The sequence below is a fragment of the Leuciscus leuciscus genome, assembly GCF_965113295.1.
Source record: "Leuciscus leuciscus genome assembly, chromosome: 25".
Lineage (NCBI taxonomy): Eukaryota > Metazoa > Chordata > Actinopteri > Cypriniformes > Leuciscidae > Leuciscus > Leuciscus leuciscus.
The window spans coordinates 3,996,248-4,010,672 of record NC_138724.1 but is presented as its reverse complement, the minus strand read 5'-3'; the positions used below and the strand labels follow the sequence as shown (position 1 = coordinate 4,010,672).

The 14,425-nt window shown below is 34.9% G+C and overlaps 1 protein-coding gene and 1 long non-coding RNA gene across 4 annotated transcripts in view; one reads left to right on the top strand and one right to left on the bottom strand.

Annotated features, from left to right (window-relative positions):
• Nucleotides 1-11,609, top strand: part of LOC309490479 (uromodulin-like) — a 148,611-nt gene extending 137,002 nt beyond the window's left edge. For all 3 annotated transcript variants that reach the window (XM_082159674.1, XM_082159676.1, XM_082159675.1), the window contains 3 exons: nucleotides 800-962; nucleotides 10,881-10,983; nucleotides 11,134-11,609. In XM_082159674.1, coding sequence (XP_082015800.1) covers nucleotides 800-962; nucleotides 10,881-10,983; nucleotides 11,134-11,237 — 370 coding nt within the window. In that variant the 3' untranslated portion in view covers nucleotides 11,238-11,609. The remainder of the gene's footprint in view (nucleotides 1-799; nucleotides 963-10,880; nucleotides 10,984-11,133) is intronic.
• LOC309490646 lies at nucleotides 11,473-12,326 on the bottom strand. Its single transcript, XR_014202806.1, has 2 exons — nucleotides 11,967-12,326; nucleotides 11,473-11,885 (listed from the first exon to the last, which is right to left on the bottom strand). It is a non-coding gene; the product is annotated as an uncharacterized lncRNA (long non-coding RNA).
• Between the last annotated feature and the right edge of the window lie 2,099 nt (nucleotides 12,327-14,425).

Genomic DNA, 14,425 nt, shown 5'->3' with positions numbered 1-14,425 from the left:
TTAATCAGCGCAAAGTCTTAAAGGAACACTCCACCGTTTTTTGAAATAGGGCTTATTCACCTTCTTTCCTACATTTTGATAGGTGGTTAAATGCATTTTTGTCTCAGTGCATGCATTGTTTTAGTTTTAACAGGGTCAGCACTAGCTTAGCTTAGCATAATGACTGGAATCCTTTGTTGGCAGCTAGCATGTCCTGAGCAAAAGTAATATAAAAAATAAAATAAAAAACACCTAATTACTTCTTGTGGCCTGCGTATTCACGAGTACAAATAGCGATACAGATTAACACTAGGCGATTTCCTAGGCAGGGTGTTTTTTATTTTATTTTTTATATTACTTTTACTCAGGACATGCTAGCTGGCAACAAAGGATTCCATTCATTATGCTAAGCTAAGCTAGCGCCGACCCTGTCAAACTAAAACAATGCATGCACTGAGACAAAAATGCATTTGCCCACCTATCTAAATGTAGGAAAGAAGGTGAATAAGCCCTATTTCAAAAAACGGTGGAGTGTTCCTTTAAAAGACAGAAGAGATTTACAGGACATTATTATCACTTTTGGGGTACAAATTTTCTGAAAGCACCACTTTAATGCCACCATAAATTTGATACCAATCAGTTACTGAGTTTTAGTCTGCATGCTTTTGTTGGACACTTGAAAAATGTAACACAACAAATCATTTTTATTGTGTTTTTGTTGACAATATTATTTTATACACTGTTTCAGATTCTTTTATTCTTTACATATTATTATTAAAGAATACAAAATTGACTTAATTGTCACTGCTGATATTCTCAGGTGTCCCAATCCAAGTGACGAAACAGTTGAGCTTCTGCAGAATGGAGTCTCCACATCCAGCCGTTTCTCCTTCAGGATGTTTGTCTTCACTGCAAACTCATCTAAGGTTTACCTGCACTGTACTGTTCACCTTTGCCTTCTGACAGGAAATCACTGCTCAACTGTGAGTTTACAAAACCTCTCAAAACGAATTTTGTTCTGATATATTCTTTCCAACATGATTAGAGAATAAATAGTTTTCTTGATTGTATAATTCCCTTTTAAGAAAATACATGTATAAACACACCACAGGCCTTCTAAATACAGTAGTTTCCTAAAGGTGATGATAAACAGGGCAACTTTTTAAGCAATGTTGCTGTCAACGGGCAACCAGATGAGTCACAGGGCCCACGATCGATCTAAATTATCCCGACAGAAATGTATTGCCCATTTTCAATGGGAAAGTGCCCAGCAACATTGCTCAAAAAGTTGCCCTGTGTATCGTCACCTTTAGTTTAATACTTTTTTGAGAAATTTGTCGAGAGAGCAGGTCAATGGACAACAGTCCACCATACATTTACACTTTATCCATACAACACAAAACATAACATTTCCAAATGGTATACATCAATCATTACACTATTTTAATACACAATACCTACAGTACACCTAAATTATTACCCAATACCCAACACATTACAGATCTACCCTCACTCACACAAAGCAATCATTGCTTAATTGACAATGGAATTTGAGAGAGAATTTATACCTATTCAACTTACAGGTTGTCTTGCCTGAGGGCATCAGCTCATACTCCTTATATATGGCTTGGATCAACTATAATTAGTAAGGCGAAATAAGGCTCTGCTTCTTCAGAGACAGATGGAGCTAAATGGCAATTATTTCAACCACATTTTGAAGTTGTGACCTACGTTTAATGGACACATTGTAAAGCCATAACATATTATAGATTAAATAGCTGATCTGTAGAACTGTAACATGATACTTTTATCCACCCCATAGTCCCTGAGTCTTTACAAATAATACAAGCACTGACTAGCTTGTGTCCAAACATACTCCACTTGATGGCCTCATTTTAGCTGAGAAGTAAATCCCTGAATGCTTATATGTTATTGCCTGCTAAACCTCCTCCTCATAAATTGACAGTGGGCAATGATCACCCACAAACCTTGGGTCAAAAAATAATTTCTTTTGCTCCTTACACCAAGTTATGCTCCTTACACCACTGCACAACCCCTTATATCTCTGATTTATATGTAACAATATCTGAATATTTGGTCAGTAAACTGAGTATGGCTGTATCATCCAAAAATGTAATTATAACAGGGTTTTTCCTGCATAGAGAATTATGAGGCGGCCGCCTCCGTTAAATTTTCCCAGCGTGAAGGATCTGATGTGGTTACCGCTTGTGTCCATTCTCAAAACGTATAGTAGTGCTATGCGGATAATCCGCGAGTCGTGCGAGCCAAGTAATTAAAACATTCCATTCCAATTAATCGAGGGTGGATGACAGATAAATCATTATAATGTGTTGAGTTTAATAAAGACACGGAACTCTCATCACTGTAAAACGCAATGAACGTGCGTGACTCTTTTACTTTCGTTTTCAACAGCGTAATTCTCTTCAGGGAAAACAAATCAAGGAAAACAGATCAGGGCTCGACGATAACGCTTGTCCAGGACCATAGACTGTGTCCGGGACACGTGTTTTTTTTGTTGTTGTTTTTTTGAAGGGAAAAGTGAGAGAGAATTGTAGCCAATCCGGACAAATGCCCTGATTAAAACAAGTTTAATATAAAATAAAAAATAACTAGGGAATCACCGAAAACGTGAGGATGATTCTGTTTTATTTAATGTAAGTGGCGATTGATAGCCTATAGTTGATAATAATATAGTCCTACCTAATGTACTGACGGTAACAAAGTTGCGCTGTTGAGGCTCGTGCTGTTATTTATAACATATTATAGTTAAGAAACAATATAGCCTAGGCTACACACAACCAGAGAGCTGTTTTCCTGAATGCCATCAAGATTGAAACAGAGACTGATTTCATAACAGTTCAATAAACAAAGTTAAAATTAAGTCACTTTTTTAGACGCAATGACTGTTTTTGTTCTGTTTCAGCAGCGAAAATAGTCCCAAACAAAGATTACCGCAGAACCATTGCGCATCTCACACAGCAACACTTGTTGCAGCAGCATTACTGAATGATTCAGCGTTTTGAACGAATCGGTTGAGTCAAAGATTCAATTAACTATTCATAAACTGCTTCATTCTGAATAAATCAGCTGATTGAACGAATCGTTTGAATGAATGACTCAATGACTCGCTCATTAAGACGGTCGCCTGCCGCCATCTACTGGCGGTTAATTTCATAAAGTATCATTCTTTTCAACATTCCTTATTTGTATATTCAAAAATATTTAAAATAATCTCATTTAATACAGTTATAATTTTTCAATGTAAATAATTTAATTTGATTGGTAACAGCCTAGTGTCTTATTATTTTAATTGAATATATTGATCAAATTTAAGACTTTGAAATGAAAGATAGAGCAAACATTTAGGGAAAAAAATGCCTTTTATAAAAGTACAAAAAATTATTCTGAGTGTTTTCAAACAGTGATGTAATGAAACATTGACAATTTAAGTTTGAAGGGAGTAAAGGCTCTGTTTAGGCTATTAAGGAAATGTAATTTTGCCAAAAGAAGAACTTTTATTTTAAATAAATGTTCATTTTAAATCAGCCTACTTCAATGTGATATGTTACCATATTATCATGCGGGTGGATTATTTATTTTTAACAGTGGATTCAGAATAAATCTGCCTTAAGGCCTTCAGAATCAATCGTGCAGGCGCCTGTTGCTTAAAAATGAATGGCAATGTAACGGTGCTCTTTAACCAATCAGATACTGATATCAGATTTAATCAACCAATCAGATTTCGAGATGGCGACACTGGGGGGCCATCTAGAAGGCTTAGAATAACGCCAGCCTTTTCACGTCCTTTGATTGGATGGTCAGAACACGTGCTATTACAGCTAGTCAGAGCAAACCGCAAATGGAATCTGTACAATATAAAAAAATCTATGTAGCGATTAAATACATCTTTTTTTTTCTTTTTTTTTACAAACCACAATGGCTTACAGAGGAGAATTCATTAATTTGGTCGCAGATTTACTAGCAAAGCCATTTTCAAGACAGACTTTTCAAGTAAAGCGGGAGCACCAACACGGTGGCAATACACATCAAGATTGGTCAGTACAGTTTTTGAAAAGGGAGTTGCCCTAAAGGAGCTGTTTCACCACATACTGGAACATCATGATGAGTATGACGAGGACTCTGTGCGATGTGCTGATGCATTTAATGCACGTATGGATGATTTTGAGTTTTGTTTTTTGCTTCACACATTTAAAGGGATAGTTCGGCCAAAAATGATATTAAACCCATGATTTACTCACCCTCAAGCCGTTCGAGATCCATATGTCAATATTTTTTTAGACGAACACATTTTCAGTTATTTTAGAAAATGTCTTAGATCTTTCAGTGGTTATAATGTGAAGCAATGGGGTCCAGCTCCTTCAAGTCGCAAAATGTGCATGCATCCTTGACAAAAGTAATCCATCCGGCTCCAGGGGGATAAACGAAGGCCTTCTGAGGGTAATCCGTGCGGTTTTGTCGTAAAAATATACAAATTTAAAAAATGTGTAACTGAAAATGTGTTCGTCTGAAAAAAGATTGACTTATGGATCTCGAACGGCTTGAGGGTGAGTAAATCATGGGTTAACCCCCTGCGATAGGCTCGTTTTTTTCCTTATCAGTGCAAAAAAATAAATAAATAAAAAATATAATTTTTTATCTTATATGCTTGTGTTATACATCAATCGATCCTGTTAAGTGTGTATTATTTTTGTGTATACTCACAATAAAAACAAAGTGTTGTGCTTTTTGCCAAATAAAGAAAAATAAACGTGATGCGAGTTCTGCCTTCTCTCTGTCAGTGTAGTCCATTCTGAAACACGTCCGAAAATGAACCATAACTCAGCGAATACTCAGTCAATCAGGCATAAAGACACACAGGCATGGAGCTTGAATTCTCTTCTTTTAAATTAAGTAATTTGTATAAAAAAACAAATATTCTTTGTTTATGTAATCTTTATGAAAAGAGAGAGATGTCAGTCGTTCTCATCTCAGCTAATTATTTTTAATGTGACCCCGCCCACGGAGAGCGCGCGCTATTCAAACGCAAATGACTGAGGCGATCCGTGCAAACTGTGAACGCCCCCATATCAGCTCGAGAAAACACATCAAGCTTATACAGATCATTGTACTTGTTTAGACCGTCTCGCAGCGCTGTGAGGAATAATACTATAATGGAAAATGTACCACAGAAGTGCTGGTATTTCGAGGAGCAGATGCAGCTGAGCTGAGGAATACTGTAGTAAGTTTTTTTCATTCTCAAGTAAATCGCGTTTCTTTGTGAATGAATGAACGGCAGAGATGCGCTGTTTACCACAGCTCGCACACTCGCGTTTCTGTGTGAATGAATGATCTGCTTTTAGCAAACTGTTCTGAGATGAGTAAAAATCGACTGAAATATGTTAAAATAATATGTATTTGTATAAGCAACGTATTAAACTGCAAATTAACATTTATATTCCTTATAATAAAAACGAAAGACATATGTTACAGACATATGAAAGACAACATTTCATTGACTAGTTTTGGATAGATTATATATTTTTACTGTAAAATATCTGCCACCTCAAATAAGCTTTTGTTTGCCAATTTTTGCTAATATGTTAAATATAGTATGTTTTGTCAATGTAGGCTATATTCAAAGTAATGAATCCTTAACTTTGAAATATGTATGATAAAATGTTTATTTTTTACAAAGAAAGATTACACTTGAATTGTTGTTGTAATTGTAAACTTTTTAATAACAAAATATATATTTACAAGGTAGATGTAAACAAATTTTAAAAGGTAAATATAAGCCTTTTCTTTAAATAATTTTTATTGTGTTTTATTATTGACAAATTTGGGGAGAGGATACATATTCCAAAACTGAAAATACAGTATGAGAATTAACTGCACAATTACTAGACATGTTTTCCTTGGATATTATAGAATTTGCAAGCACAATTTGTGGAAAAATAAAATAAAATTGAGATGCATCCAACTGTGAACCAATGCTCTTGCATTCTTTCTTGTGGCTATAGGTGGCTACACCTGAATGAATGGCTCATTAAGTATGTGGGCCCCATTGTCTCCTCAGGTGTGAACCACTAAATGTGCATGATCGTTGACGCCCTTTGCGCATATTGCCTTTCCAAACAAGAAGTGTTTTACAAGATTTAAATCAATGTATTGTTTTATGTGAATGATTAGGCAGGATGATTTTCACATGATTTTGAAGAAAAAACTCTAGGCGACGACATCCATTAGTCAAAAGTCTTATTGACACATATTTAGTATGTGTTTTGTGGCCTTATTTCAGAAACTTTTTTAGTTTTTAGTTTTTTCAATAACCATGCATAAACATTATTCTCTCAAAAATACAAACATGTACATGCACGTGGCTCACATATTATGGTAGCCCTGTTTGTGCTAAATAGAGTGTAATTATACCTTTGCCATTAATATGTTTATAAGCAACTGAAAAAAGCACAAATGTCAGGGCATGTCAGAACATCTCAAGGACCCCCAAAACCCCTTAGACCCCAGAGGGTTAACCCTCTGAGGTCGGCAATCACGCCGGCGTGATCTGCTCGCTTTTTTCCTTATCAGTTGAATTGAGACCCGAAATACTCTTTTGACTTTGATTTTACAAACAAGTTTCATACATCAATCGATTCTGTTAAATGTGTATTATTTTTGTGTATACTCACAATAAAAACAAAGTGTTGTGCTTTTTGCCAAATAAAGAAAAATAAACACGAAGCGAGTTCTGCCTTCTCTCTGTCAGTGTAGTCCATTGTGAAACGCGTCCGAAAATGAACAATAACTCAGCGAATACTCAGACAAACAGACATACAGACACACAGGCATGAAGCTTGAATTCTCTTCTTTTAAATAAAGTAATTTATATAAAAAACAAATATTCTCATCTTGTGAAATCTGTATTAAAAGAGAGCGATTCCAGTCGAGCTCATTACAGCTGATTCAAATGTAATGTGACTCCGCCCACGGAGAGCGCGCGCTATTCAAACGCAAATGATTGAGGCAATCCACGCAAACCTGTGAACGCCCCCATATCAGCTCGAGAAACACAAGTATATTCAGATCATTACTTGTTTACACCGTCTCGCAGCGCTGTGAGGAATAATAATAATGGAAAATGTACCTCAGAAGTGCGGGTATATCGAGGAGCAAGCTGAGGAATACTGTAGTAAGTAAGCTTTTTTCCTTCTCACGTGAATCGCGTTTCTGTTTATGAATGAATGAACGGCAGAGATGCGCTGTTTACCACAGCTCGCAAAAAGACAGTTTAAATTTAAATCGCGTTTCTGTGTGTGAATGAATGATGATGTTTTAGCAAACTGTATTGCTATACTGAGCTGAGTAAAAATCGACTGAAATATGTTGAAATAAAATGTAGGCTATTTGTATAAGCAACGTATTAAACTGCAAATTAACATTTATATGCCCTAATATTTCATAAAAACAACGTTACAGTCAGGCGAAATATGAAAGACAACATTTTGTTGACTAGATTTGGGTACAGTTTTTACTGTAGAATATACTCTAAGATTACACTTGAATTGTTGTTGTAATTGTAACCTTTTTAATAAAAATATATATTTACAAGGTAGATGTAAACAAACTATTAAAAGGTAAATATATATTTTTTTCTTTTAATAATTTGTATTGTGTTTTATTAGTAACAAATTTGGGGAGAGGATAAATATTCCAAAACTGAAAATACAGTATAAGAATTAACTGTACAATTACTAGACATGTTTACCTTGGATATTATACAATTTGCAAGCACAATTTGTAAAAAAAAAAAAAAAGTATATAAAAAAATAGAAATAAAATTTATATTTGTGTATAAATATATACACATATATATATATATATATATGTATATATATATATATATATATATGTGAGTGTATGCATATATATATATATATATATATATATATATATATATATATATATATATATATATGTGTGTGTATGTATATATATATGTATGTATGTATGTGTGTGTGTGTGTGTGTGTGTGTGTGTATATATGAAGAGTTCAGATGCAAAAGCCTCTAAATGCCATCTGAAATTTTCTTCTAGAATGATCATTTTTATGAAGCTTGTATATTTAAGTTAGCTATAGGTGACACACCTGAATGAATGGCTCATTAAGTATGCAGGGGAATTGTCTCATCAGGTGTGAACTACTAAATATGCATGATCGTTTACGCCCCATCCGCATATTGCCTTTCCAAACTAAAAGTGTTTCACAAAACTTAAATCAATGTATCGTTTTATGTGAATGATTAGGCAGGATGATTTTCACATCATTTTGAAGAAAAAACTCTAGGCGATGATATCCATTAGTCAAAAGTCTTATTGACATATATTTATTATGAGTTTTGTGGCCTTATTTCAGAAACTTTCATTTTTTGTTTTTTCAATAACCATGCATAAACATTATTCTCTCAAAAATGAAAACATGTACATACATGTGGCTCACATATCATGGTAGTCCTGTTTGTGCTAAATAGAGTGTAATTTTTTTTTGCCATTGATATGTTTATAAGCAACTGAAAAAAGCACAAATGTGAGGGCATGTCAGAACATCTCAAGGACCCCCAAAACCCCCCAGACCTCAGAGGGTTAAATATCATTTTTGGCCAAACTATCCCTTTAATGGGATTTTTGAGTATTCAGATGTGCTTTTTGCAATACTACAGAGCAAAACATTGGATGTACAATTCTGTCTGGCAAGGGTGAATAAGTTTTGTGACACCATTGAGCGAGAGAGGGGCCAATTTGGTCAGATCTATGAAGCCACTGCGCGCATCGCAGGCGCTCAGAGCGCACGGAGAGGGCCAGCACAAGGAGACCTTCGTGCACACTACCACCAACTCCACAGCACTGTTCTGGACAACATTCTTTGCCAGATACGAAATAGATTTCAAGACCACGAAAAAAACTCTCTCCTCGACCCCCAGCAGTTTCAGACATACCGGAAAAAATTCCCGCATGCAACCTTCACCAGCTTGACACAGAGTCACGGAACACTGGTCGATCTGTCCCGGCTAAAAACAGAACTGACTGTATTGTATGCCATGACAGACTTTGAAGGCAAAAGTCCAGCTGATCTCCTTCATTTCCTTCAGCAGATAAATCTGTGTGAGAGCATGGGGCAGCTACACACATTGGCATGTTTGGCGCTGACTGTCCCTGTGTCCACTGCTTCTGTCGAGCAGACATTCTCAGCCCTAAAGAGAATTAAAACGTATGCCAGAAATAAGACTGGACAGACTCGACTTTCAGCATTAGCCTCCATGGCGATAGAAAGGGAATTATTGTTGGAACTGAAACGTACAAATAACCTGTACAACAGTGTAATTGAAGTCTTCTTGAGAAAAGAAAGGAGAATGGATTTTGTGTACAGATAATCAGTTTTGGTGAGAGGGCTATAATGCATTTTATTTAGCCTACATTTGTTTATACAGCGAGTCAACTTTGGCTAACTCGGGCCCCGTTTTTGCCCCATTTTTTCTGTGCTGAATATGATTTATTTTTTATTGTGAATTTATGATCGAAAAATATATATTTTTTATTTTCATAAATTATATTATTTAAAACATTTTTATATTATCAAAATCGATTTTTTTAAATAAATAAATGTGGGTTTAAACATTTTTTTCAAAAATGACATCATTGCGGTGTGGGCGGCATCCGAAGATGAACGACTTCGAGCCGAATCTGGCCGAGCTCAAACTTCTCACCACACCAGCACCCAGTTTGCACGTCTAAATTAGTTGCTTACATTTAAAAAATGAGCATACAATAGAATAAAAAGTATTTTTTTATGAACATAAAGGTCCATGTTTAATAAAAATGTTCACGAAACTTAATGAAATGTTTAGTGAAATTAGAAAATATGTAAGAGATTGTTAATTTAGTTATATTGTACACATTCTCATATCCATATATTTTGTTTTATTGTCATGAGTAATAATCTCAGTGTTTACTGGGTTTTACACAATTCTTTTTGTAGTGTGGTATTGGTGGTGGTGTACTAAAATAAACATTGTCACGTGTGTATAGCTTCTTCTTCAAACCGCTGATTCCTGATGGTTAGAGGACAATTACTCGAGTCGCCCCCTATCGTGTCAAAGAATAGTACAACGGCGAGTGCGTCAAGTATAAACACCTCGTCCAGTTGGAGAGGTGCGCGCGCAATCTGCGGAGACTCGTGCTGCAGAGCCAGACAAAAGTATAAACAAGGCTTAAGACGAGCTTTTTAAAGAAAGCGGCACGTTTTTAGACGCGATATGTGAACGGCCCCTAGGGTTTCTTGCTTTAGTAATGGCATTCATTCTCGCTGCATGAGAGATACCGTCTGTGATGCAACAGCCTGTTGTACTGCGTTTATGTATAATATTGATGGTTTATAGTCGTGGCGTAATAATGATGGTAGCCTATTAAGAGGTGGATTAATTAATGTGGGACACCACTGAAGGCCTAGGTGTGAAAAGCACGCCCCGCCACTATAACTATATATATATATATATAGTCAGTCTTATTATTAATACTAGTGTTTAGTATTTAAATACTAATAATTAACATTCATTACTACAGTATTGATCTCCAACAAATCATATCAATTAATAAATGTATCAATAAATGTTGAAAGTGTTTAAATTTGATTAAAACATTTCATATTTTAGTATCATGACATTTTTTTTGTTGCACTATTTGGATTTACTTCTCAGTCCTAAACCAAAACACATGTTTGCTTAGCTATATGTTTTTACTGTCCTCTGCTTTAATAAAGTATAGAATCAAATGCTAGTCTAAATAATACACAGCCTGATTATCCTGTATTTCTTTTTCTCTTTTAGCACTGTAACTCTGGAGGCCACTGGAGAGAGAGAAGGTCTGTGGAATTCCATGACAGTGCTTTCATTTCCATGGGTCCCCTGATGTTGTCTGAAAGAAACAAAGGTTTTTTAAAATATTTTTTTATTATTATTATTATTTTTTTTTATTATTATTAAAAAGCCTCATTTAATTCAGTTGAGTGATGTATTGGTTATGCATATTTAATAGATTTGAATCTATTACATATCACTATATTATATTTCTTGTTCACAGATATTTGGACCCAAGAACAACGGAACATATCCACAGCTCCAATTCTGTGTGGTTCTTTGATTATGCTATTTGTTTCTCTGCTAAGTCTCCTGACCTTTTTCTAGAATATTTCACAGAGTGAAATATTTTTTACAAAGAATGTTCATTGTTTTACACACATTTAATCTCTTTCTAAATGAATGTGACACTGATGCCGCATTGCTACAAGCTGGTTTTCTTTTCACATTAAAGTGTGGGGTAGAATCATTTGGAAGAACAGAAACAATGTCTACTGTTTGACAATATTCTATGTTACTCTATATTTTTGACATGTACTGATAAATACATCTCTTCAACAAATGATCATTTAAACCTATTTTATTCCCCCCACCAGTGCTTAATACATGTGCCAAACAGACATATAGAAATAAACTGCAAAGCAATCTCAAAGGTCTTTGTCTCTTCAATAATGAGTCAATAAGATGAAGTAAACTTAACGTTTGAATGTCCTGTCTTTGATAAGTTGAAGTGATGATGAAGATGAAATGAGTTACAAATCCACAAGGCTATTTGAGTGCGATGCAATGGTTGTAATCCTATAATCCACAATGTGAGAAATGATCACAGTCAATAGCATTCAGTGAATCGTCCTCATCGCCACGTTACTGGCCATGTGTTGTAGTCTCGTTGCCAGCATGGACTGCACTTGAATTCACTGCCTCTTGTATCCAATCAGTGCTCACAAAAGAACATGTGGAAGTTAAATGTCCTTTCTAGAAAGAAAGCAAATAGCTAACATCAATGATCTTATGAAACAAACACAACGTCAAATATATAAATCAATCCATACTCACAGTTGAGCAGAAACTCAAAGAGTTCTCAACAAAGGACTTTAGAGGAGCAAGAAGGTAGCATGAGTTCAGCCATTAGATTTCCCTCTACCAAACGAACTGACTTACACTATGGTAGCTGAGTTTATATGTCCGGTTACCTCCAGGCAATAGCGCCCTCAAGCTGCTCCTTTTGTTACTGCATGTGACCCAAATACATCACACAAGGGCATCAACAAGAGTAGCTAAAATACAATAATACAAAAAGTAATGTTTTGTCCGTTACAATAGTGTACAACTAAGTCTGAAATAAAGACACAAATAAACAAATGGCCACAGTATACATATACATTTTTCCACAGTATATTTTACAACTATTTACACTATATATTCACATGGTTCCACAAACACACAAGCAAACTCGCATAACATTATAATCACCAAAGAAATGAACAATGTGGGAACGCTTTAGAATGCTGTTCCATCATTAATGAATAACTACACAGGAACAAATGAGTAACGCATCATTAACTCTCTAGTAACTACTATTACCTAAGAAGAAACTCTGACTAATGAATTAGAAACTAATGGTGCTCAGTCAAATGAGGTAGTTCACTATTAGCTAATCAGTAACTACTATTTTTTCATACCTTCCTAATGGTTATGAAAAAAACCTGCATGGTTCATATACAGCAACCATATATCTTCCTTACTTAAATCAGCCAGAATTACCTTCTGTGTTTCATATAAGGCCAATATATGTCCTATACAAAATCAGACCGATTATGGCCACTTTCATACTAAATAGCACACATACAACTTGTAGGGGATTTTTGCGTTATATATGAATACTGTTAAAAGACTTATATGAGTTTTACATGACAAAAGTATGCAAAAGTGTATGGTATTAGTAGAAATATATACAACTCATATAAAATTCATATATAAATCATTTAAAGTTCTTATACTGAATCATATGCTAGTCAAATTAAAGTCATATAGAATTTATACACATTTTGTGTAATTTGTTTATGTGTTTCATACAGATTTCATGTTTTGATGACCAACATCTGATTCACTTATATGCAGTTGGCAAATTTTTAAAGGGATACTCCACTTTAAAATGAAAATTCTGTCATCATATACTCACCCTCATGTTGTTTCAATCCTTTATGAATGTCTTTCTTCTGCTGAACAGAAAGGAAGATATTTAGAAGAATATCAGTAACCAGACAGTTTCTGATCTCATTGACTTTTTTTCCTACTATGGAAGTTAATGAGACCAGAAACTGTCTGGTTACTGACATTCTTCTAAATATCTTCCTTTCTGTTCAGCAGAAGAAAGAAATTCATAAAAGATTGAAACAACATGAGGGTGAGTATATGATGACAGAATTTTTATTTTAAAGTGGAGTATCCCTTTAAACTGTACACAGTGCAGAAGCCGGTTCGAGGATTACTGTCAGAATATCACTGATCTTTATGAAGACTGTTCATTTTCCTACAGGATTTGAAAGAGCAGTTATAAAGCAATGACATTGTAAGACCGTGCATTTACATTAATTGTGAACTGTCTGGGCCTGTTGTTTGTGAACAAATCATAACATATTATTGCAAATGAACAAAGTTGAGTCAAATATGTTTCTAGAACAGTGATTAAAATGTTGAAAATTGGCAGGAATATGCTTTTGTATATGAACTCTGGTGGTGATTCACTCAAAAAAACTTTTAATATTATTTACTCTTTTTTTTTTTGGTGAAACATTTTTACACTTAGAATATTGATTCGATTTTTAAGCAGTGAAATAAATTACATACACTGTATTAACTGAGTAAATGTAAGTAAAACTAATTAAATAGATCTGAGTAACTGCATTTGGTACATTAACAAATAAAATTGAGTAGAAAAAATTTGGGGAGAACATTTAAAAACAATTATTTATGAGTATTAACTGTGTTTATATGCCAGTAATATTAACTTTTTTATTTCCTCTAAACCTCTGTAAAAAATATTCCATACAACCACCGGTATAACTACATGACATTGGCCTTTATTGTCGATGAGTAGCCTACAACAATACAGCATATTTTATAATCTTTTTAACACGTATACAATATTTAAACTCATGTAAGAAACATTTTCTAAGTAAAAAGTAAACATTTAGGCCTAAACATTAAAGTAATTCAAGTGTAATCAACCGGTCTGTTATCCAGTATCCACCGGATCAGCGCTGGTTCCTATGCCGGAGATGGACTCGCCTCTGCGGGGGAGCCTCTAACTTTACACCGCCGTCCTGCGTCACTCACAGCCGAGAGATGCTGCGACGCGACTGACTCCATAATAACCTGCCAATAAACAAATAGTGCACAGTTCTGATGACATTTTATCATCCAAATTAGTTATATTCATTATCTCTAGGAATATAGTCGTGTGTTTATGCAAGGCGTTACAATCATGCGAAAAGGCAGACGCGAGCCGACAC